Below are 22,106 nucleotides of genomic sequence, written 5' to 3'. Positions count from 1 at the left end.
CACACACACACACACACACACACACACACACACTAACACACTAACACATTAACACACACACAAACAGCTATTACAATGACATCTAATATTCCTCCCACCTAACACCCTGTGAGGAGACCAGGGAGCTGTCATAGCTCTTGTTCTATTCTACAATCTGCCAGTTACATGCAGCGGCTGTGTGTGTGTGTGTGTGTGTGTGTGTGTGTGTGTGTGTGTGTGTGTGTGTGTGTGTGTGTGTGTGTGTGTGTGTGTGTGTGTTTGATTGACGTTTTGACGCAGCCTACTCGACTGCTCCCACTGAACGGAGAGAGCCGACTCGTTTGCAGAGTATCAGCCTCTGTTCAGCTCGGGGTTCTCCGTTGTATCTCCTCACCCGTCATGGCCACGAGTCCAGAAGTCAAGTGTCCAGCTCCATCTCGTTTATTATTCAACCTGCCGGAGCAAATTGAGTGGCTCGAGGAGATAGATAGATAGATATAATTTTTCAGTTTCATACAGCATGTGTGATAACGTGACATTTTATTCTACTTTCAAAAATATTGTATCTTTACTGTTCAACTTCGACTTCTGAATAGTTTTCCAGGTAAAAGACTCAATAAGTCGTAACTGCGGTCAGTAGAAAGTGTGTTAACTATTAGCACTTCATTACCTTTAGGAGGATTCACAAGGTGGATGTTCACTAATGAGCAGCATTTCTCTCCGGCTGCTGCCGCTGTGCTCAGCCTCTGCAGCCCACTGGCTACCAAACAGGCCGGCCGTCTTAAATTATTAACCTGCTCGATTTGGGAGACATAAAAAGTTTCTATCCTACGTTGAAAGATCTGATTTAAAGTTTTCATCATGTCCATAGAGACGATATCCAACCTCCACATAACACTGAAGTAGTGTCAACAAGAAAACAGCCCAACAGTATCCAGCCTCTGTGCTGATATACTGAGCTTTAAACCACCTCAGAGATATCCACGCTACAGGCAACAGGTTTCTTCTACTGCCAAAAAAAACATTCCTTTCTGACATTCTGCCAGAAGCTTTAAGTCCTTCAAACCCCCCCGATAGCAGTGTGCTGATTCAGGAGTCCCTGGAGCTGACGAAGCTGGAACGGCTCGACTAACCTTAACCTTGCAGTGCAGGAAAACTTCCTCTGTAGGTAGAGTTAAGGGCCGTGCAAGTCAGGGTCAAGTCGGGTTACTCAAATCTGTTTTTATGGATAAAACTTGCAAACCACACAGTTTCCTCTGGAGGTTTAACAAACTGTGAAATAAAGTATAGCCCTTATCCTCAGATTCTCCATTCAGGTCTTATGGGACGATGTTGTACCTGCACAGCCCCAACAGATGTTCTCAAGTTCATATTGTTATTTTGACTTGTGCAGGAGCTGTTTCTAAACCTGCCTGTTTGGAATTGGGCTGTGTGTTTGTACCATGGTGATGCTGGTTGGAGCTTTTCTTGTGAAACTGTGATTAAAGACCTGCTGGGTCGACTTCCCCTCGACAACAAGACCTTCTGTGTCCGAGACGTTTCGGGCTCAATTCTATTGATGAAGCTTCAAGGCTGCGTCTTGATCTTTGTCCTGTGATATCATGTCTGTCTCCCTCGACCTCTCGTCAGGAATGAATCATGTAGAATCATAGCCGAGGAATCATAGCCGAGGATCAGTTCACTTATGAACCTTGTCTTCACCTGCCACACTTAAACTGACATATAACTATTTTAATGGTACTTTTATGGTCCAGTATATAGCAAAACAGGAGAGAACACAGAAGCTAGATTTATTTTCCAAACAGAAAACATGTGGCTTCTTCCACTGAGCCAGTGCACAGCCTTTGTGCGTCTAAATTGTTAATGGAAAACTGTGTGTGCTGCTCTCCTCCACTGACCTTTGTACTGAGCTGCAGAGAAGAAGCGCTCTGTGGCGGAGCTGGATAGATGGACGACCACCTTGTCCAGAAGGTCAGCCAGCACTGAGGAGAAAAAAACAAGACACATACGTTAAACTTTCATGCTGCAGTAAATAACTGTGTCCAAGGTAAAACCAATTTAATAATACATCAAACTACTTCCTGGACGGCAAAGTCTCTGATGCAAAGGATCCTGGCTCAGCTGCAAGAAGCTTGAGTAAACGCTGACAGCGATGCTTTCAGTGTGGTATCACATTGCTATGCAGAGAATCAACCCGCGGTCACCGTAGACCTGATTGTGGAAATGGGAGGAAACCCTCGGGTGCCTGTAAAGGTATTAAATATAATACAGTGCTCTCACTCTCCAGTGACCCAGAGAGAGGAGAGACTCTGCAGGACCTGTTCGAAAGAGTCTGTCTCTTACATTAATATTGACTTGAGCTTCATTTCATAGTCAACAGTCGATATTAATATCATTTGCTTTAATGGATATTTGAAAAACCAATTGAATAAGTATTTTCTTTACTGATGTCCCGTATAATGTGTAAAATGTATTAAAGTTTATAGTATGGCTGAAATGACTTCTTTAGAGTTATATCCCAAACTCTACTGAATATTTTTGATTGGTATTATGATTTAATGTAATTTAGCTGTGATAACATATTCAGTGTCCTCCTGATGAATTCGGTTTTATGTTCATTTTGAGGTCTATTGAATAAATATATTGCATATCTAAGTGTCCCTTACCTTTCTCTTTTTATCATGCTAACATGTAGAATGACAGCTTGAAACCCTCTAAGTATCCTTACTTCTAATATCCTTAAATTGTGGTGTGTTGAATTATTTCATTCATGTGTAGCTGCTCATCAGTGTCCATCGATATCCTCGTCCTGCTCAGCAGCGGCCCTCGGCTCCGACACAGTTACAGGCTGATTAAATAGGATCTTATCTGGCCCTGCAGTCGATGGGCTCCAGCGTCACCAGGGGAAGATAAGCTAAGTGAAATAGGATGTTTGAAGTCCTGTTCATGCAAGTGCTGCACATGCAATAAAGTGATGAATCCCTGTAGAGACACACCAGAGCCGACATACAATCATTTCACAAGGCGTCGGTTTATAAAACACAATGTGCTGATCACAACTTCCAGCAGGAACCACTAACCAGAATGCAACTGTGGGAGTCTGGGCTCCTGTGGAAGTGTCCCATTGACGTGCTGTTGAGGGAGACCAATTAACCAATCAATAGCCAGAGAGATAGGAGGTATTGAACACACACACAGTTCTAATCACGAGTGTTTGGATGAGGAGATACTATAGTTAATCATTTTTTGGTCTTGCAGCTGAATGGAAGACACAAGTTTTAATCACAGCATCTTCCTCCACAGAGCCAGACTAAAGTAAAAGTCCAATAAACTCCAAAGGAAGTTAGGTTCATTTGAAGTGAGTCTATAAATGCTACAATTTCCTCCTGTGAATGTTTCTTAAAAAGTAGAGTGCCGGGGTTTTTTGCATAATTAATGATGTGCCGAGTAAATAAATCTTGATCATAGCCTTCGTGTGAAAAGCCGTAAATGAGCTGTGCAGAGTACGGAGGCTTTCACAGGCTGAGTTCCACTGTGTGCCTGTGAAAGGAAGCAATCACTGCACAGTGCAATGCATTAATGACAAGAACATCGTGCCTCCTTCATTTAGATGTATTTTTCACCCCCTTGAATCAAAGCCATTTACTCCCACGCGGAAAAGTAGACATTAGTGCCGTTTCATAGCAGCTGTCAATAGCAGTGATGAGTTCTGAATGGTTATATTAACGTACTCTTGGTGAGGAGGTGCAGATGGTGCACCTGCAGGACCACAGAACACAGCAACAGGATCAAAAATGCAATAATTGTTTTTGTACCTCCCATTATTATTCCTACACACATTATTACAAGTGGCTTTTTAATGTTGCAAATAAAAATATGTTTTAATTTAAGGATAAGGTGATAAAGCATCTATATCGTTACATGACAGTTATTTCACAGTTTGCACAATTCTGCATATTCTTGAAAATGAAAATGGAATAGCTTCCATAGCAATCGCGTTTATACATCCCTCTTAATTAAACAGACCTGCTGTTGTTTGCCTTTTTTGTGTAACATGTATTTTGTAGAAAGCTGCCATTATAAAACCATTGTTGTGATTGCAAGCAGAAGGAAGGAAATCCTGGCTTCAAGGCTATTCCACAGCTGCCCAGTAAATCAGAAGCTTACCCTTTCCAGTCAAAATGCTGGGATTGGAGGTCATGACTCTGCAGTAGTGATGACGGCAGCTCTCCATCCAGCTCTCCTCACTCTCTGTGTCTACTGGTGATGCCAGGAATGCACCGATCTCAGAGTCTGTGAACGGAGAATAAAACTAAAAGGTGAGAAAGAATAATCACGATGCACATTATGTTTATATCAGCATCGTGAACATGTGTGTTACCCAGTGAGTGCTGGAGGATCCTCGGTGGGTCTGAGGAGTAGCACTGAGGTGGAGGGCAGCTTGAGAACATGGGCCAGGGATAAGGGTCGTCACCCTGGAAGGAGCAGATAAAAAACCTCTGTGTTATTTATGACTGAAGATATTTCACTAGTGGAATTAAACTGTATTTATCACATGAAACATGAGATTAATTAACACACGTGACTCTGTGGTGGTGATTAAGATGATTGGTCCTTTTCAAACCTACATGTTTCACATTACCATTAATCTCTTTGATTCATTTCTGCTCTGCTCCAGTTGTGTGTGCGAGTTTGTTGTATTTATTGATGGTGATTATGTCGGATCTGTTAACATTTGTTTGTAATTGAATTCAGTGAAAACTCATCACCATTTTAAAACACTGGAAACTTGTTCTGTGGATTAAGTCATTACACAGTTGTTATTTAGTGCCAGGCTAATAGCAGTTCATCACATCATGTGTTTATTTTTATTTGTTCTCCATCAGTTATTCATGTCTGTTCATTGTTTTCCTCTTCTCTTCTTTGGAACCCGCTGTTAAGTGTTGCCTTCATTACGCCTGTCACGACTTCATTTTTTAGAACCATAACTTTGGAGTCATAACTCAGCATGTGACTTGCCAAAACAACGTGCTCTGAATGTTAATAGGGTTTAGAAAACAGGTCTTTTTATCCAGATGTCGGTGCTCCTGTGGATTCCTGCTGATATTTGATTCTTCTCATCAGAAAGAACATCACAATCCATGTCTTAGTTTTCTATCTTAGGTCAATGTTTATCTCACTACATAAAGGTCAACATGTTGTTTCTATGCGATGTTGTATCACAGAGAACTCTGAATCCTCTTCCTCATTTAATTTAGTTTTCTTTTAAACAGATATTCAGGAAAAAACTAGAATCAGCCTTGATAAAAACATCATAATACTGAACAATAACCAAACCTGACGCCTATTAACAACCTTGAATATACACAACAATGTATTACACCTTGAATCACAGGGTATAAACAACGCACATGGTCATATTCCACATGACCTTGTGTGTTAAAGCTATAATTCTGCTCTCATTTCACAATTTTAGTGAAGTATTAATTCATAAATATTTGAATTGGCATGACGTTAAGGTCTGAATATAAGTTTCAATATATTTAATTCGTCTTGAACATTTCACACAAAATCTGCCTTTTTCTTCATCTTCTCCTTCTATTCTCCTTGTGTCACAGGAGAGATGATAAAACACAGATCTGTGAAACATGGAGGAAACACTCACCGAGCTAATTTACACTTTCCCTTTAAAAATCTCTTTCAAACACTTTCCCTCAGTGAGAAAACAGAAAAAAAATCTGTTTTGCGTTCAGCGTGAAAAACACCTAAATAATTGATATCAACATGTCTGACTTAAAGAGGTTAGGTTGCAAACAGCAACTTCATTTGTATTAAAATCGAAGTCGCTAGTGGAAGTGTTTTTTTTCCTTTTCTGTCAAAGACAAATTGTTGAGAAGCTCATATGTTTGTCTTCCCTGAAAGATAATAGATAGTTATTTTAGACTATTTGCACAGGGAAATGTCGAAAACACAAACATCTGTGATATTCAGTTTCACAGAAGCTATTTCTGTGATTGTGTGGAACTTATAAAGATCTATTTACAGCTGACAATGAAGGAAAAACGCATTGCATCTACCCCAAACCCACTGGCTGCTGCATTTTCTGATTCACAGGTTCTGTTTTATGCAAAACCTCAAGACTTTAATTTCCAAGAATAATCAATGCACCCGCAGGTAGAAGGGAACCACAACAATGTGTAAAAGAGAAGCTGACCTCTTGCAGAGCTCGGGGAGGAAGCCTCCTCTCAGCGGGACCGCCGACCACACTGACACGGACCAGCACGTGATTCCTCTCCACTGAGAGACTGTCGATGATGAACTCCCTGAGAAGGATGAAGGGAAATCGACAGAGATCGCATGGAAGTGTTAACATATGGGTGCAAAAGAATGTGCAGATAAAAGCATAACACAATACACTTTTAAACCCCCTAATAGTTGGGGTTGAGAAGGTCAGGGGAGTTAATATGGCAGCCAGACCTCCTCAATTTAGTGCCGCTCAGACAAGTTTCTCTAACAAGTGATATTGAACTATGAATAAAGCCTCCGAATGAGTGTGACTGTATCAGTGCTGCAAGGTGGGTTAGAAGAGAAAGAGAGAGGGTTTCCATGTTGAATTTCAGATAGGATCAGAGTATTGCAATTATAAAAGTACTGTTGGGGATGAAGGGATTCTGCCTTGGTGGGTAGTTCTGATAGCGGAGGCAATTTGGGCTTGAAATTGGTAATAAAATGGGACCATATTCTTGCATAGTGCTCTTTCCACGTCGAGCCACAAAGTGTAATTTGCATATATTTTTTAGGAGAAAAGAAATCACTCGTGGCTCAAACTGACGGAGTAAAATAAAATGTGCATATTGCCCCTTACAAATGTAGTTTTCCTGAATTTGGATTTCATTGATATTGAAAAGGTCAAATAAAGACATGTAGGAGCAAAGAATGTAAGAAAAAATAGTCGGGGAAATAAACGTTAGTATTTCAAAAAGTAAAAAGTTAAGATGACAAAGTGGAGGAGAGAAAAGAGAAGGAGGAGGAGGAGGAGGAGGAGGAGGAGGAGGAGGAGGAGGAAGAGCGAATTGATGTCCACGATGATAATGGCAGCATGAAAGGAAGAGGGAAGGGAAGAGGGAGATGGAAGCAATAAATTAACAAATCATCATTCTACAAAAAAGAGCACTCAGAGTTGGCATTTCAGGGCCATTTCCATTCATAACCAAACTCTGCCACACATTACAAGAGAGAGAGAGGGCCTCTTGAACACCCACTTTCGGGAAATGGCCTTTTCACTTTCTTCTTCTTCCCGTATTTCATTTTCACTCTGACAAGGCAAACAAACAATTTCTCTTGCCGAGCTATGATTGAATGTTCTGTCCTTTCAGAGCGATGCTCAGGAGTAAAAAGCCTTTTCTTGATGGGAACGACACTGAATGACTATGTTAAGAGTTTAACAAGCCCGATATGGAAGCTATTGAAATATCTTAACGTTTGATACCACTCCCTTTAGCTCAACCTGCTCTGGCTGGAATAGAGTTAACTTCTTGCTTGGGCTGAAAAGTCGAGACAAGTCATGGGGGTAGTTCCGACATTTTGAGAAAGACAATTATTTGCTTTCTTTCCCAAAAATCTGATTAGAAGAATTAAATCCCTCCTGCCTGTGTTTTAAGAGCAAAGCACAGTTACACTTATAAAACTCAGAATTAACATATTGAATCTTATTTGTCTGATCCATTTAAAAACCTGGATGGAACAACGGCAATCTCTGGTTTTAGATGAGAGAAATAAAAGCAGAAAATTGTAAATGCAAAGAGGCCGTTAATGCATAATTTATCCACATACACCTGGCTCAGATTTAACAGAATCATATTATTCATTCATATGAGTTTTTGCAGGTTTTAAAAGGGCTTAACTCTCAACAATTAAAACAAATACCTCAAAAAGCAGAGCATTATCAGTTCCTACCCGTCGCTGGCGTCTGGCTCGGTCACGTTGTCCCTCTGACTGTGCAGCAGCATGGAGCAGATGTTGTACTGGCTCTCCAGCAGCAGGAAAGAGTCCAGATTACAGCAGAGCACGCTGAGCAGTCTACAGCAGCACAATCAAACAAGACAAAAGACATTAAAACACAGAGAGGGCTGGCATATACTGATACTGCAGAGCCGTCACAGGCCGGGATGCAGCTCACACTGTGAAACCTGTCTGTTTCCTCCGGCCTCGTATCTCCACAGCTCCTGTATCAGTCAACACAATTTCTCTCCACCAGCTTTGCCGTGGCCAATCGTAAGCTTTGTTAAGTGGGAGCCCTTGGGGGGGGGAAGCTTCATGGTTGATTTTGTGTTGCTGGTAATGACACCAGGCTTGAGCAGGCTGTTAAGCTCCAGTGGCATTTTGGGACATTAAAGTGGGAAAGGAAACCGAGAGCCTGAGAACGCTGTCTGTTTGATGCGGTCCGATAACCTGGAGAGAGGAGGCGCTTCGTAACATCGCTTAAACACGCCTCAATGATTTAAACTATAAAAGGAATTTAAAATTGATATACATATAAATCTATTACGGCTTATCCTCATTCAGACTTTGTATGAGTGCGTATTGAAAAGATCTCATAAGTGTCACCTCTGTGCAGCGTTAATCACAACAATCCAGTTAATGTTTATTGTCTCCCTTCTCCCCAGACTACCCCCGCAATTAATTAAGTCTTAATTGGTCTTGTATATCAGGTTTCTATCAGATCGGCCTCCTCATTATGTCAGGAGGAGCCAGGTGGACGAGTGTCCCTCTCATTTAAACCCCCCTAAACCACTTCTGATCAAACTAAGTACTTTCGGGGAAATCTTGGCTAGATAGATTTGCTTGATAGAGACTATATTCAGGAATATTATGTGACAATCAGAAATCATCTTGATTTGTCTTGCCCCAACAATTTATGAAATGAAAAATCATCTAAAGGGACAAATTACTTAACTCACCAAATCCATAGCAACCCATGATTTAAATCATATAGACTAAAACAAGGGGCAGCAAAGCAAAGAAACATAATTATAGGAATATTTAATTACTTCTGTTTAGGCTCAATCAATAACAACCTTCTTTCGGTGTTCTATGTAGATGTCATTCATTTTAAACGAGTAATGAATCCTTGAATATTTGAATGTTTAAGAAGCAGTTTGAATTTAACTGGATCCCGAAATCATCTCATGACTCGGTGCAGTTTTATTTTACATAAAAGAGGTGAAGTAGGATTTCACTTTGCATGTTTGCAGTGAGAATTCTCTCCTCTCCAGCAGCTGCTTCATTTCCTGCTGGTCAGTTAGGTGAACCCCTGTTGCACCGACATCTCCACTCACTCATTCTGACAGTGGCAGCAGTAAGAGGCTGAGGATCGGTGGGGCCTCCTAACCTCTCACTGCTGGACACAAAGACGCAACAGCAACACGCCGTCTTCCCACCTTGCTGCCCGCTGGACATTTCATTCCAGGGCTGCAACTAATGGTTATCTCCATTACCAGTTACGGCTGATTATCCTTCTGATTAATCTCCTGATCCGTGAACCAAGAGGAAATAGTGAAAACTGCCTCCATGGTTTCCCAGAGAACGACAAGCTGATAATAACAAATTATTGTGTCTAAGCAGCCGTCAAAACAAATATATTAAAGACAAATACTTCAACAATTCATTTATCAAAATGTTACAATGGATGTTTGAGGTTATTGAAACATGTTTTCATTCCTGCTGAAAGGGAATATGCTTGACTTTATTGAACGTTGGAAGACTTGCATTGAAACATCCACTTACGACAGATGATTACTCCCTTGATTATGCGCCCGCATGCACCAGAAGACTAATGTATAAACCAATTAAAAGCCCAGAGTAATCTGCTTGCCAGGGTGACAGACGATCATACTGGTGATTGATTGGTCACGGATGATGTGAGATGCAGATGGTCAGCAATTTGCTCGACTTATAGCGAGCAGTCAGAAGACGTTTAAATCAAATCAGCGAAAGCATCATATATATATACGCTGGTGATCATTTGAATGTTACACAAAAAGTTAATAACCGATTAGAAGTCATTTTCCATGACTTTCATACTATTCATGAAACTTCCAGGAAGTTTGTTGGAATGTCAAATAGTATTAAATCCCCAAATGTCGGTTTTCAAGAGCAGCTCCTTCATAGGCTGAATATAAAGAATGGTACATGGTAGCATAATGGCCCCCTGGTGGCTGTGGAGGTCATAAACCGGGATACGAGACAAACCAACAAGTCAAAGTATACGTCAGAAAAACTACATTCGCTTTAAATTATTTATTTGATGCTATGAGACTGACTTTTTGTTTCATTCCTTCATATGTGAACAATAAGTCTATGTTATCAGTGAGAACACAAGACTGGGATTCCACCACTGCTACACCACTCCTGTGCACAGGTGACACCTCAGGGTCTTTCTACAATACAAACATCTGCATTCTACATACAATAAAGACCTTTAAATGTTTCCTGCTTCACCCACAATGCAAAGCACATCACAGTTAAGATTCAGACGAACATCATTGCAGCTGTTTCCCTTCAGCGCAGTGTTTTTTTTAATTTTAAAAGGTTGTGTGATCACGTTCTTTTCAAAAACGGTTCTGCACCGGCACACACACAGAGAGAGTAGATTAGAGGCATCCAAACAATTCAGACGGGGGGGGGGGGGGGGGGGCACTGGGAGGAGAGCGGTGGTTGCCATGACAACAAAGCGGCTTTTAGCAACAGGAGAAGAGGGGATGAGGGATTTCAGCTCATTAGCCTGTGAAGATCGAGAGCGGTGGAAGAGAGAGGGGGGGCCTCTTCTCTTCTTTTTTTTTTCCAGGGGAGCTGCTGCTCCACTGGAGGAATGCTCAGAGGTGCTCGTGATTCGATTTGGTTTGAATATGATAGAAAAGGTCAAAGATGTTGTGACACGTACACGCAAGAGTGATGTTTGAGGCCGATTTTCAAAACGCTGCGGTGTGAGAGCTTCATGCACCAGAGACATTTGGTCAATTGGTCATGAAAACTGCAAACAGCTCAAAACAACTCCAGAGGTTTCACTTTCCAAGAGACAGGGCTCAGCAATACAGGGATTAGATTTTTACAGTTTTCTATCAACAAATCCCCCAAAACCGGCCATGACTTTATTCTGACGAGAGACATAGAGGTTTGTTGTCGTCCGAATAACAAACACGGGCTCTTTATTTTGATCCAGTTCCAGACTCACCGTCATGCCGCCATAAAGGCTTAGAGTGCATTCAATATACATAACTCTGCAGCTGCCAGCGTGCCCACCAAAAGCATATTCTCCTGCTCGGGTAATTTGCTGAGTACCACGGTGCCCAGCTGTTTCAGGAAAATAACTTTGGCACTATGTGTTTTCAGGATCTGTTTTTAAAATGGATACCTTCATTTGGACCCAATGGGCTTGGAGCTGTGAGCCACTGAGTGAGGAGGACAGTTGAATAATGTGAAAAATACTGAATGACTGCTATCATCATTTCAATAAGCACCAACCATGTACCTGGTTGGAAAAGGACAAACAAGCAGCTACAAAAAAACAATGACAATACACCAATGAGCACGTTTCCCCTGATTACAGGATGAATCCAATACTGCATCATGTTTTAGTCTTTCCACAAGGAAACAGACATTCAAGAGTAACACATTCCAGCAGGAGACCAACCTGAAGTGGTAATCTATAATTCATTATGTAGCATATGTGATGGATCCACACCTGAGCTCCCTCACTCCCCCGTGGTCACAAAACAACTAACAAGGTGAGTTTGGTCGTCTTTCCTCAGCTGAGGTTTCTGTCTCTGGTCTAAAGGTGAATGCAGAGACATGATCTGAATATTCAGGTTTTAGAGTCAAATTGAATTCAATTCAATACAAATGATCAAATATCAAATATACCAACTAGAGAATTAAGGGTAACCAATAGAAGAATAGCTTCCTGGATCTGACTGGTGTTTGTTTGTTTTGTGCGGTTACTTTCTTGTTTCTCAAGGAATGGATGTTGTTCCTTTTTTTAATTATTACTCAGAGTTGTATGCAAAAGTTTGGAAAGGCAGGAGAGAGAACTTGAATTTAAGACAAGGATCCAAAGATCTTACAATTATTTTTTGTCTAATCCTGCCGACAAATAAACACAAAGATACGGGTGATAAAATAACCTCCTTGGTGATGGAGGATAAAAACAAGATGAAAACACAATGTTCTTGGTTCTGGTCGTTATTAAATGCAAACATTCAGAAAAGTAAAAACAAGTCTATGTATATATCTATTTAGAAAACAAAATGTGAGCAACTGTATTCATTTTCCAAGTTAATTCAATTAGGTGATGATCAGTGTTTCATTTTTGAAGTGTTGGTTATGGACACTGAAATTTAAAAGTAGTTTTAGTTTAGCTGAATACATTCCCTCCCTTCTTAGCGACTGAGTTTAATAAAAACTGCTGTTATTAACTTCCACTCCACTGCTTTGAAGTCAAGTCAAATAACCAACACGTTGCTAATTAACCACCACAGCTTTGTGTGTAGTAGTTGCTGTAATGATGTTATTTCCCCCTTTGGACTCAATAGAGTTCCATCCCTATACCATGTTGTCCTGTACCTCCAGGCACAAGATAATCAGGAAATTGAATCAAAACAAGCAGCATTGCATAGTGGGTGAAGCAGAGTTAAAAGGATATAGTTTAAACAACTGATTGTGTACATGTTACACAATCAGCCAACGTGCGTGTGTATCGTATATAACTGAGCCCTGTGTGAAACTCTGCAGCAGAATTCAGTCAGTTATCACGATGGCAGACACAAAATACTGTTTAAAGTCAAAAGAAAAATGAATTCACAAATGCTGTGTCCTTTTTCTGATTTGTTTTTATGCTTTTTCACGTTAGATGAACTATTTCCCGAGCAACAAAAATGACAAATGAACTTGAGTGTGTCAGTGAATCCATCAGTCCGGGAGGTAAATGAGCAGAGTTCCTTCCACTTGGTTTCTGGATTCTAATAGGAGTGGGCTGACTGACAGGCACAGACGGAGTGACTCAGCGTGGCTCCTCACAAGTCAGAGCTATTGTGATTCTGAAAGCCTTTCGATACGGGGAAGGGGGACGCACTGCAGCCGCCAGAGCTTTGCACGCACAGCGAAGACACAGTAAAGACACAACGAAGACACAATGAAGACACAACGTTTGTCATGTACGTTGCATGATCATCTCTCTCCTTAACGCAGAGCTGTTTTTAGAATGGAAAGTAAAGCTACAGTTACTTCATTTAAATGTGTACGAGACCCTATGTCACATAAATTTTGTTGACTTGTGCACTTAATTTATTCAAAATGTTTCTGACAATGTTCATACCCAGAGAAATCCATGTTGTTATTTATTTTCAAGGTAAGAGGATGTTACAGTCGCCGTTTCATTGCTCCACATCTACATTACCCGAGTCTGTGCCTGTCTGTGCTGGAACTTTCGGGGCCAACAACGCACTGTTAGTCAGTCGGTTGTTTTTTCTTTCTAAATCACGATTATTCATTGCTGTTTGCTGCATAGCAGTAAGAAAATGGTTAGGGTTAGCTAGGGTTAGGGTTCCTACATCATTGGTGAACATGATCCTGCTTCACTAACGAGGTCTTTTGATTGAAGATTGATCTTTAAGCTCCAAGACACATGATTATTTGTCAAACAGATATTATTAAAATGCCATTTTTACATGAAAGCATTACAGTGTGACCTCTATTTAGTATAACTCTGCCCCTAATCTAAACCTAATCAGCACTAGAAAAGCTCCTCATTATAGAGGGTCCTTCTTCACCCCCCCCTCACCTGTTGGGATGTCTGTTCTTCATAAATATAGAAATACAGGCACCTACATATTCACATGCATTCACACCCACGCAGCCGAGCTTATTTCTCCCTTATCCACAGAAATCCTTTCATCAGCCTTTCAATGCTGGGTAATCAAAGTATAAAGAACCATGTCAGGCTGTTATTGCCAGCGGCTCAAGTGTGTGTACGTGTGTGTGTGTGTGTGTGTGTGTGTGTGTATGTGTGTGTGTGTGTGTGTGTGTGTGTGTGTGTGTGTGTGTGTGTGTGCTAATCCGATGCTGTGTGCTTCCCCACCAACATTAAGTAATATGGAGAAGGGGAAAAAAAGAAAATCTCACCTCAGGCCAAACGTGTGAGACTGCTCATAGTGGAACAGCGAATGAATCTTTGCTTCTGAATTCACAGCAATCAGCCTGTCAATCAAATCCTGCGGAGAGCAATGAGAGGCTGTGAAACACAATGTCGCAGTTATGGTGCAAAACGAAAACAGAGCTGATATTTACACGAGGAAGGTGAAAAATGAGCATCGGCCTCGGTGCATCAGGGGGTTTAGGAGGAGAGCCTTTGCGTGATGTAACAGACACACGGGTGGAGGGTGAAGGCAAAATGAAAAGTGCAAACATGCCCTCAAATGGAAGAAAGAGGCATTGCATGAGATCTGAGTGGCACAGTGTGGAAGCTACTCACAGGAATGGAGGTTGGCATTTCTCTCAGGGTGTATTCACTCTTGTTGGCTAAAGGCTGTCGAGCCAGCAGCTCCCATACGGACTGGGAGGAAGAGAGCAGGTTGACCAAGGCCAGGAAGGACTGGGGAGACAAAAAGACACAAAGAGGGTTTCACAAAGAGGCAAAAAACATTTCAACTTTATTGATCAGATGATTCTAATTTACTTTTATTGTGATTTCATCCAAACTTTTACTACAAAACTGATTTTCACAGAACCAGTGGAAGGATGAGGCATGAGGGCCAAGAAAGATCCTTTTTAACTGGGGAAGTAGATCCAGGAGGTGTTTCTTTAACACTATTCTTCTTCACCAATTTCCCAAAGAATAATTAATCTATCTTGATAAAAAAAAAAAGCTAATTTGAGGGGCAATTCCAGTTATTATTTTGTTTGGTTGTTACAATACATGAAATAGCTTCATACATTAAATACAAGTCTGCAAAACCTAGAACTTATTTGCCAAAAACCTTTGTATAAAAAGTCTGTGCTGTATATTCAGTCTGAGTCATCCCACACATGTCAGAGGACACTGTGTGTGTTTCCAGCAGAGGCTCAGGTCTGTGGTGCCGTGTGCTGACAGCGATGGACAGGGCGGTCGGGCTGCCTGCCTGTGACCTGGCAGCGGTCCACGCTGGTAAGGCAGGCTCTGAAGTGTCACCAGTGGCAGGGCACCGGTGACACTTCACTGGTTATCCCTATTCACTTGGCTAGTTTCATTGAGAGGGAGAGAAGACCTGGCTCCTGTCAAGACACCAGCATCTCACACACACACACACACACACACACAAACACACACACAGACACACACACACACATACGCACGCACACAATGTTCTTGTGCTTTGAATTTAATGTTGAGCAGTCCAAGACTGAGCCTGGAAACTTTGCCCAAACTTGTACCATGTCCAAAAATGCAGCCTAATGCAGGAAGGCATCTGGTTCAAAGTAATTTATAGATTTCTATCAATAAAAAAAAGAATAAACTACAGTTGACTACGGTTCTACCTTAACACAGCTCCTGTCGATGGGGTCCATGGGCGTCGGTCTGGGACGCACCACCCTAACGTCTTCACTTCCGCATTCCAGTGCTGACCACAGCTCAAGCACCAGCGCCCGCACGAAGCCTGAGACACAACATCCAACCAGGGGTTTCAATGTGGATTTTGTAAGAAGAAACTCTAAAAAAAACAATTTTAATAAGTAAGCTTGGAATTATTGGATTTTACAAACCAGGGGGGCAGTTGAGATTTTAATCATTTAAGATCTAGAACCTGTATTTTCTTAATGTTTACAAGTCTTAAATACAGAAAGGTCCTCGTCTTTCTGATACTTATTCAAATCTTGGTTAACATTCAAAATATGCATTATTTGTCAGCCTCTGTCTGAACTGCTCCATTTGAGCTCGTGACCCGAGTCATAAAAAGCCCAGTGTGCACTGATCTGGTCAAGTGGAACACTCTTGGTCAACCGCTTAAAGCATGTGACAGGAATGTAAGACCTGTCAGCCGAAGGCATCTTGATCAGCTGTAAACGACACTATTAAAGTCCAACTAGCCGGTAATTGCATGTTACATGTTACTCAGTGACAAAAGAAAAAAGCCCAGGAATGCTAACGAGGCATTTCAGGCAGTTGAGCAGCAATTTCTGAAGCGGAGAAGGACTTTGTGCACTTACATGCACAGAAAAAGCCATGACGCTAAGGAAAAATGGGAAAAATGCATAATATGGGCACTTTAACATCGTCTCTCGTTTTTCAACCATTTACCCTGAAAGACAATTTTCACAGTGACGTTTTCTCTCCGGGCTTCTCGATGTCTGCTTTATGTTGACTACACAACATCTGTAAGTACTAGCTTTAAGCATCACATTCAGATGGAAAGTGTAATTGTTTGCGTGCGCGAGTGCATAAGAACCTGAACGATGCAAAGCCGCCACCCCAGGAGCCGTTGCTGCCACCTGCGTCACCATCACCCCATAGCCAAACTTCTCACAGCGGCTCACCTGCAGAGAAAGACACAAAAAACCTGATAATCCCCAAAAATCATACAACACAACATCCGATCTAAAAATAAACACAAATATAATGACATTCCAAGTGAAACGAGAGAAGAATTCACAACCGGCACAAACAATAGTAGTAAATGAGGCCTGCAGGAGATCAGGATGTTTGTGGGTTTACAATATGAATTATGGAGAATAGGGATATGAAGGGTCTGGAGATGACTAAATCAAAGCCAGTGTGTAAGCAGTCACAGGCTTTGAGCTTCTGGTGAGTAGTAAAAGGTCTTTGAAGAAGAGCGGGCCGACAAATGACCAGATGACCGCAGATTGAATTAGAGATACGCCGATGACAAAGGCCAACAGAGCAAATTAAGAGTTTTTAAATAGATTATGCTCTGATGAAGGCGACATTATGAAATACAAAAAGCCTAGAGTGGTTATTGTACATAGCAAGTTCAGAGCCAAATGATCACTTCAGATATTTATAGTTTTAAATGTCACAATCTGTGTGAAATTACAGATTTCTCTTCGAAAATGTGCCGAGGTCGTTGGGGTTGACCGGCAATAACTCAACTCAAACTGAATTCCTTGAACCTAATATATATTTGGGCACATCAAGGAGGATTAAAATCGAGCCCCTGCCAAAAGTTTAGTTTTTCAGGGCCGTAGAGGTGATGAAATGGGACCATGAAACAAAACGAGCAGCGGTGCTTGATCAGCGTTTCTACACCAAAGTCCGATGCTTTACAGAAGTAAGAGGAGTTAAGGTTGTTACCAGTGTATTAAAGCTGCTGCGCAATCTGTACTGTTTGGTTTGGGGTCTGGGAATTAGATGGATGAGAATATGTGAAGTGCTGCTCCCTCATTACCACACTGGAGGTGCCCCAGTGCAAATCAATTAACCCCCAGTCTTCTCCACAGTCTGTGGTTTGGGACTTTTCCAGGAGTGGCTGTGCTGCTGTGAACTGGCACTTTGCCCAGCAAACGATTGGACGATTAATAAAAGGAGTTGAAGGAGGAAACCTTTTATGATGGAAGAGGCAACCACGACAAGGACCTCGGTTCTGTACGTGTAGCAGTGTAGAGATGAGTATTTGTTATTACCTGTAGTTTTTTAGTAAAGCGAGAGAACATGTGGGAGACACATTCATTGATGGCCCCCGTCTGCTGGAGCAGCAGCAGACCTTTGGGAGTCGCAGTGAAATTCAGCAGGCTGTCCAACAGGGTCTCCTCCCACATGAGTCTGCTCCACAGTCACAGAGAAAGACAGAGGGAGCTGCAGTGCAACGTATTCAACACAGTGTGCAAGGCGAGGAAGTCAGTTCATACACCAGAAACTGCTGACTGCGACTTCACCAGCTGCAGCGTTTTGATTCAGAGACAATTTCCTTTTGTCTTTAGCTCAGACTGGGATTCAAAGTGTTCACAAGTTCATCCACCTCATCACAATGATGATACAGATGCATGTGAAATGAAGTAAATCGGGTTCTGGGTTCTGAACAAGCTCATTTGTGTAAAGGGACAATTATTAGCAACATTAATTTAAATATACTAATGATAAAAGCATCAAATATAATTATTAATGTAGTTATTGAAAAAGCTACGTCTGTGATAATACAGTGTCGGGTTTCCTCTGTTGCATAAAGCAAATCAGGTTTGTCTAGTTCAATAAATAAACTTTTTATTTCAAAATAAATCGGACGACAAAATGAAATACTGATCAAATCTAGTTTAGGAGACAAATCAGTTGTTTTGCTCTTGAATTTTTGGAGTGTTCCTTCCTTTGGGTGGAGACACGCACATATACATCAGATCACAACATCAGTTCAGTTCAGTTCATCTGGGCAAAGAGCCAGAACAAACAAGATAAGGAAGGACACTGCTCGATTATACAAGGTTGATTATGGATCTATATATTATATACAAAATATTGTGTGTGTGTGTGTGTTTGTGTGTGTGTGTGTTTGTCAGCTCACATGTTCTGCAGGTCCTTGGTGGAGGCTCCAGCGTCCGGTTCCGGGGTCGGTTCCCTTTCGGAGGTTCTCGTCTGGCAGTAAGGAAGGAAAATGTTTTTTAGTTAAGTATTACATCTTATCTTTTTATCGATTTGTATGGGTGTGGAAGCTAATCGGAAGAATTTCACCAGAACTATTCAGTCTCAGACTCATAAAAAGTTTCCTTTGTTTGTTTTATCCAAAGTTAAATCAAGTCACAGATTCATATCAGTCTCTGAGTTGATAGACAGATTCTGGAAAGTTCATTTGATTCAAAATTGTATTATAGCTTGTATAATTGATTTAATGTCTTTAACAAACAATTAGTGCAGACTGGATGATCTTCCATTACTGATACTTGGACTGTTTTAAGGTTTATAACCCATCTAACACCAGTAGAAATCAGGATTAATTTGGTCATCCTAGTCAATCAAACATTTAACTGTTTAACTGCTTTCCTCTACAACCAAATGACACTGTCATGCTTCCTTAGAACACTTTTAGGGCTCAAGTCGGGGTCAGTTCATAGGATCTGGTCGGACGTCACTGTTGTAACACAGTGAAAAAAGGTGTGGGCTTGGATGTGAGACATCAGGTAGTACACAGTGTCCAGTGTGACAGTGTATTTTATTAATATTTAACACAGACTAGGTAAAGTCAGAAGGAAGTGAGTGGAGTAAAGTTTTGGACAGATGTCAAGAAGTAATTTTTTTATGTGCATCATTTGAAAATCAAGGAGGTAAGAAGTGAGGACCGTTAAACTGACAAAACTCTAACCCTGACATATAAATGATATCTCAAACTTAGTGGGAGCAGGGTCTCTGCAGGTTTTCTCTATGATTCCTCCAGTTGCACTGTGGGAGAAGTGGTTGGGAGTTGATTTTCAGTTTTATTTTTCGATGAAATGATCATAATTCTGAAGTTATTCTTATTTCGATGCTTTGTTTTGACAGAAGCAGTCGTCTGAGCTGCAGGAGGCAGATTACAGCGGTTGGTTAATTTCCCCCTGAATGTTGATTCCCTCTGTGGAGAATGAATAAAGAGGGAACAGTGGATTCATCAAGCAAATGAATCATGACAGGAGTATTCCAGCCAGTGAAACTGATCATTAGACACGGACAACCCTCCATTAGACGTCGTACAAAAAAGGATTCGACTGAGTTAACGTCTTTCTGCATTGACAGAAACGAACTAGAGTCAATTCAGGAGATTTTCCAAAGAGTTTAATGAATAAAATGTTTTTAATACTAAACCCATTAAGTCTATTCTTTAACCACTAAAATGAGATGGAAAATGTATCAAGGTTATTAAGTATGTGTATACCATAGTCCATGTACCTTATTCCATGCAGCAGCCACAGCCGTGTGCAGGCCGTGAGGTCGCAGGACCTGCAGACCCTCACAGGTGTTGTATATCTGCCTACACACAAAGATAAAAGCTCCACACAATGCATGGGATGCATCACAGTCACTTAGCGATGACATATCCTTATTCAGCAGCTTCAGAGTGAACTGCACAACGACAAGAGCGGCACTGGTTCTGCAGACGAGAGAGACAAATGGAAGAAGAGAGAGATTTGTGTGAGTGTTTGAGGCCAAAATAAAAATCTGTGACATTTGATGTGTATGTTTGTGGAGGTTTGGTGTTTTTAAAAGCTTTCCCTATCAAAGTTATATTCTAATAGAGAAAAGTCTGATGGACAACTTGACAGCTCATAGAGAAGTGGAGCCAAAGCATCTCAATCCCCCCCTAGTGGCTAGCTGCAGTATCGGTCTTAAACCCTGCCTCCTCCATGTTGGTGGATGAGACATGCACCAGACAAAGAAGTCAAAATATAATGGTTTCTGTCACTTTAGGTAGTTCTTATGTATTTATTTATGTTCAACTGATCACGATCCTGACAAGTTTGATTTTAATTAGTTATCTAAGTTAAGTTATCTCAGATGTATTACTTACTGCTCATAGTTCTTATATCATACATAAGTTGTTAATACTGTACTATTTCCTTTATTACTGCTCATAGTTCTTATATCATACAATACCTGTTAATACTGTATTATTCCATATATATTTGCTACTGTACATATCTTATTTATTTACATTTCAAATACGCACAATACTCTGCACTTTAACTCCTTTTTTTGCACTTCTGGTTAGACGCTAAACTGCATTTCGTTGTATAAGTACTGTGCAATGACAATAAAGTTAATCTAATCTAATCTAATCTAAGGCTATAAAAACATCTTGATTGACAGCTGAAACTGATGTGCATGCATTGGCGGGACCTCAACACTGAGGCTCCGTCCCCTGATTGTATGTATAACATCATTGGTGCAAGATGGCCGTGTTCATTTCAGAGATATTTTTACTTTATGCTTGAAGGGAAGTGGAGAGACTTATCCATCTTTATACTGTTTACAGTCTACGGCTGGACTCAATATCTTAATTCCTTGAATACCAAAACAGGGATCGAGTTCCCGACTGAATTCATTTGCACAACATTATAAGATGCGGCTGCAAACTTCAAAAACTGTATGGCTCTCTGCAGTAAATTGGTAAAATACTCAAACTTGGCAGCGACCTTGGAACAGACCGAACCTGCTGAGGTCATTGTCACGATCAACCAATTAAAACAGGATACTGAACTAACCTGCATGAACAAAGTGAACCTGATGAACTTTGTGTTCCTGTCGCTACACTCCTGCTGATCAAAGAGATACTTGATCTGTGTGATAGACACAGACATCCTCAGGTGTAATCTGTTTTCCATTCAGAACCCAAAACCTCTGCTGAAGTCAGGGAATGGTAATTTATTCATCACCATCAAAAACACAAAATGACAAATTGCAAGTCAATCACACGGCCTCACCTCTCGCTGTGCGCCACCAGCAGATTCTTCTCGTGTAAGAAGAGAGCTAATCCTCTGTCGGTGTTTGCGATGCGAGCCAGAATGTCAGCGATGAGCGTCAGTGTTGCTGCAGGAGACTTTAATTTGCACTGCGAAGCCAAGAGAATAAACAGACGAAATTAATCCGACAGCTCCAGACACAAGTCGAGTCCCAGGAGGGAAGAATAGATATCAGAAAAACTGAAATAGCATCATTAACTTTGACAATGATGGAGCAGAAGGGGGGGGGGGGGGGGGAAGCTGTTACATTTTCATAACCTGTGTTTCCACAATTTCAGACAGTTAGTGAGCGGCTGCCCAGTGACTGCAGGAGAGGACTTTTTCAAAATGTTCCCTGATTTCTCAGAGAATAACAAATTAATCAGGATGGAAAAAATAAATCAGGCATGGGACACATGTTTGTGAGGATTTAGATTCAGAACTAGTGAATTGGGTGGACGTCCGGGCTCAACTGAGGGACAATCGAATTATGGCTGAAGTTGCCAGATTCACAATATTTTGAGTTACAGTCAGACGTCTTTAAATTTGACTATTTCACCACAACCAAATAATAAAGTAGTTAGTGGCTTAACTGGAATCACAGCAGCGTGTAAAAGTCCCTGAAATACAATTTAGACTGTTAGAAAGCTCACACACAAAACTCAGAGTAATTACATTCT

At 41.1% G+C, this 22,106-nt stretch overlaps 1 protein-coding gene across 1 annotated transcript in view; it reads right to left on the bottom strand.

Moving 5' to 3' along the window:
* The window catches only part of tbc1d32 (TBC1 domain family, member 32), a 45,864-nt gene that overhangs the window by 15,013 nt on the left and 8,745 nt on the right, over positions 1-22,106 (bottom strand). Inside the window, exons 17-29 of the mRNA XM_062410901.1 lie at positions 21,409-21,536; positions 19,877-20,078; positions 18,522-18,592; positions 17,650-17,788; positions 16,458-16,545; positions 15,550-15,668; positions 14,507-14,626; positions 14,158-14,246; positions 7,936-8,058; positions 6,194-6,302; positions 4,361-4,454; positions 4,147-4,272; positions 1,878-1,961 (exon numbers count right to left, since the gene is read on the bottom strand). Of these exons, the coding sequence (XP_062266885.1) occupies positions 1,878-1,961; positions 4,147-4,272; positions 4,361-4,454; positions 6,194-6,302; positions 7,936-8,058; positions 14,158-14,246; positions 14,507-14,626; positions 15,550-15,668; positions 16,458-16,545; positions 17,650-17,788; positions 18,522-18,592; positions 19,877-20,078; positions 21,409-21,536 (1,492 nt within the window). The remainder of the gene's footprint in view (positions 1-1,877; positions 1,962-4,146; positions 4,273-4,360; positions 4,455-6,193; positions 6,303-7,935; positions 8,059-14,157; positions 14,247-14,506; positions 14,627-15,549; positions 15,669-16,457; positions 16,546-17,649; positions 17,789-18,521; positions 18,593-19,876; positions 20,079-21,408; positions 21,537-22,106) is intronic.

Source organism: Platichthys flesus, chromosome 18 (genome assembly GCF_949316205.1).
Source record: "Platichthys flesus chromosome 18, fPlaFle2.1, whole genome shotgun sequence".
NCBI lineage: Eukaryota > Metazoa > Chordata > Actinopteri > Pleuronectiformes > Pleuronectidae > Platichthys > Platichthys flesus.
Note: the sequence above shows the minus strand (reverse complement) of the source record. Positions and strands in the feature narration are given on the sequence as shown.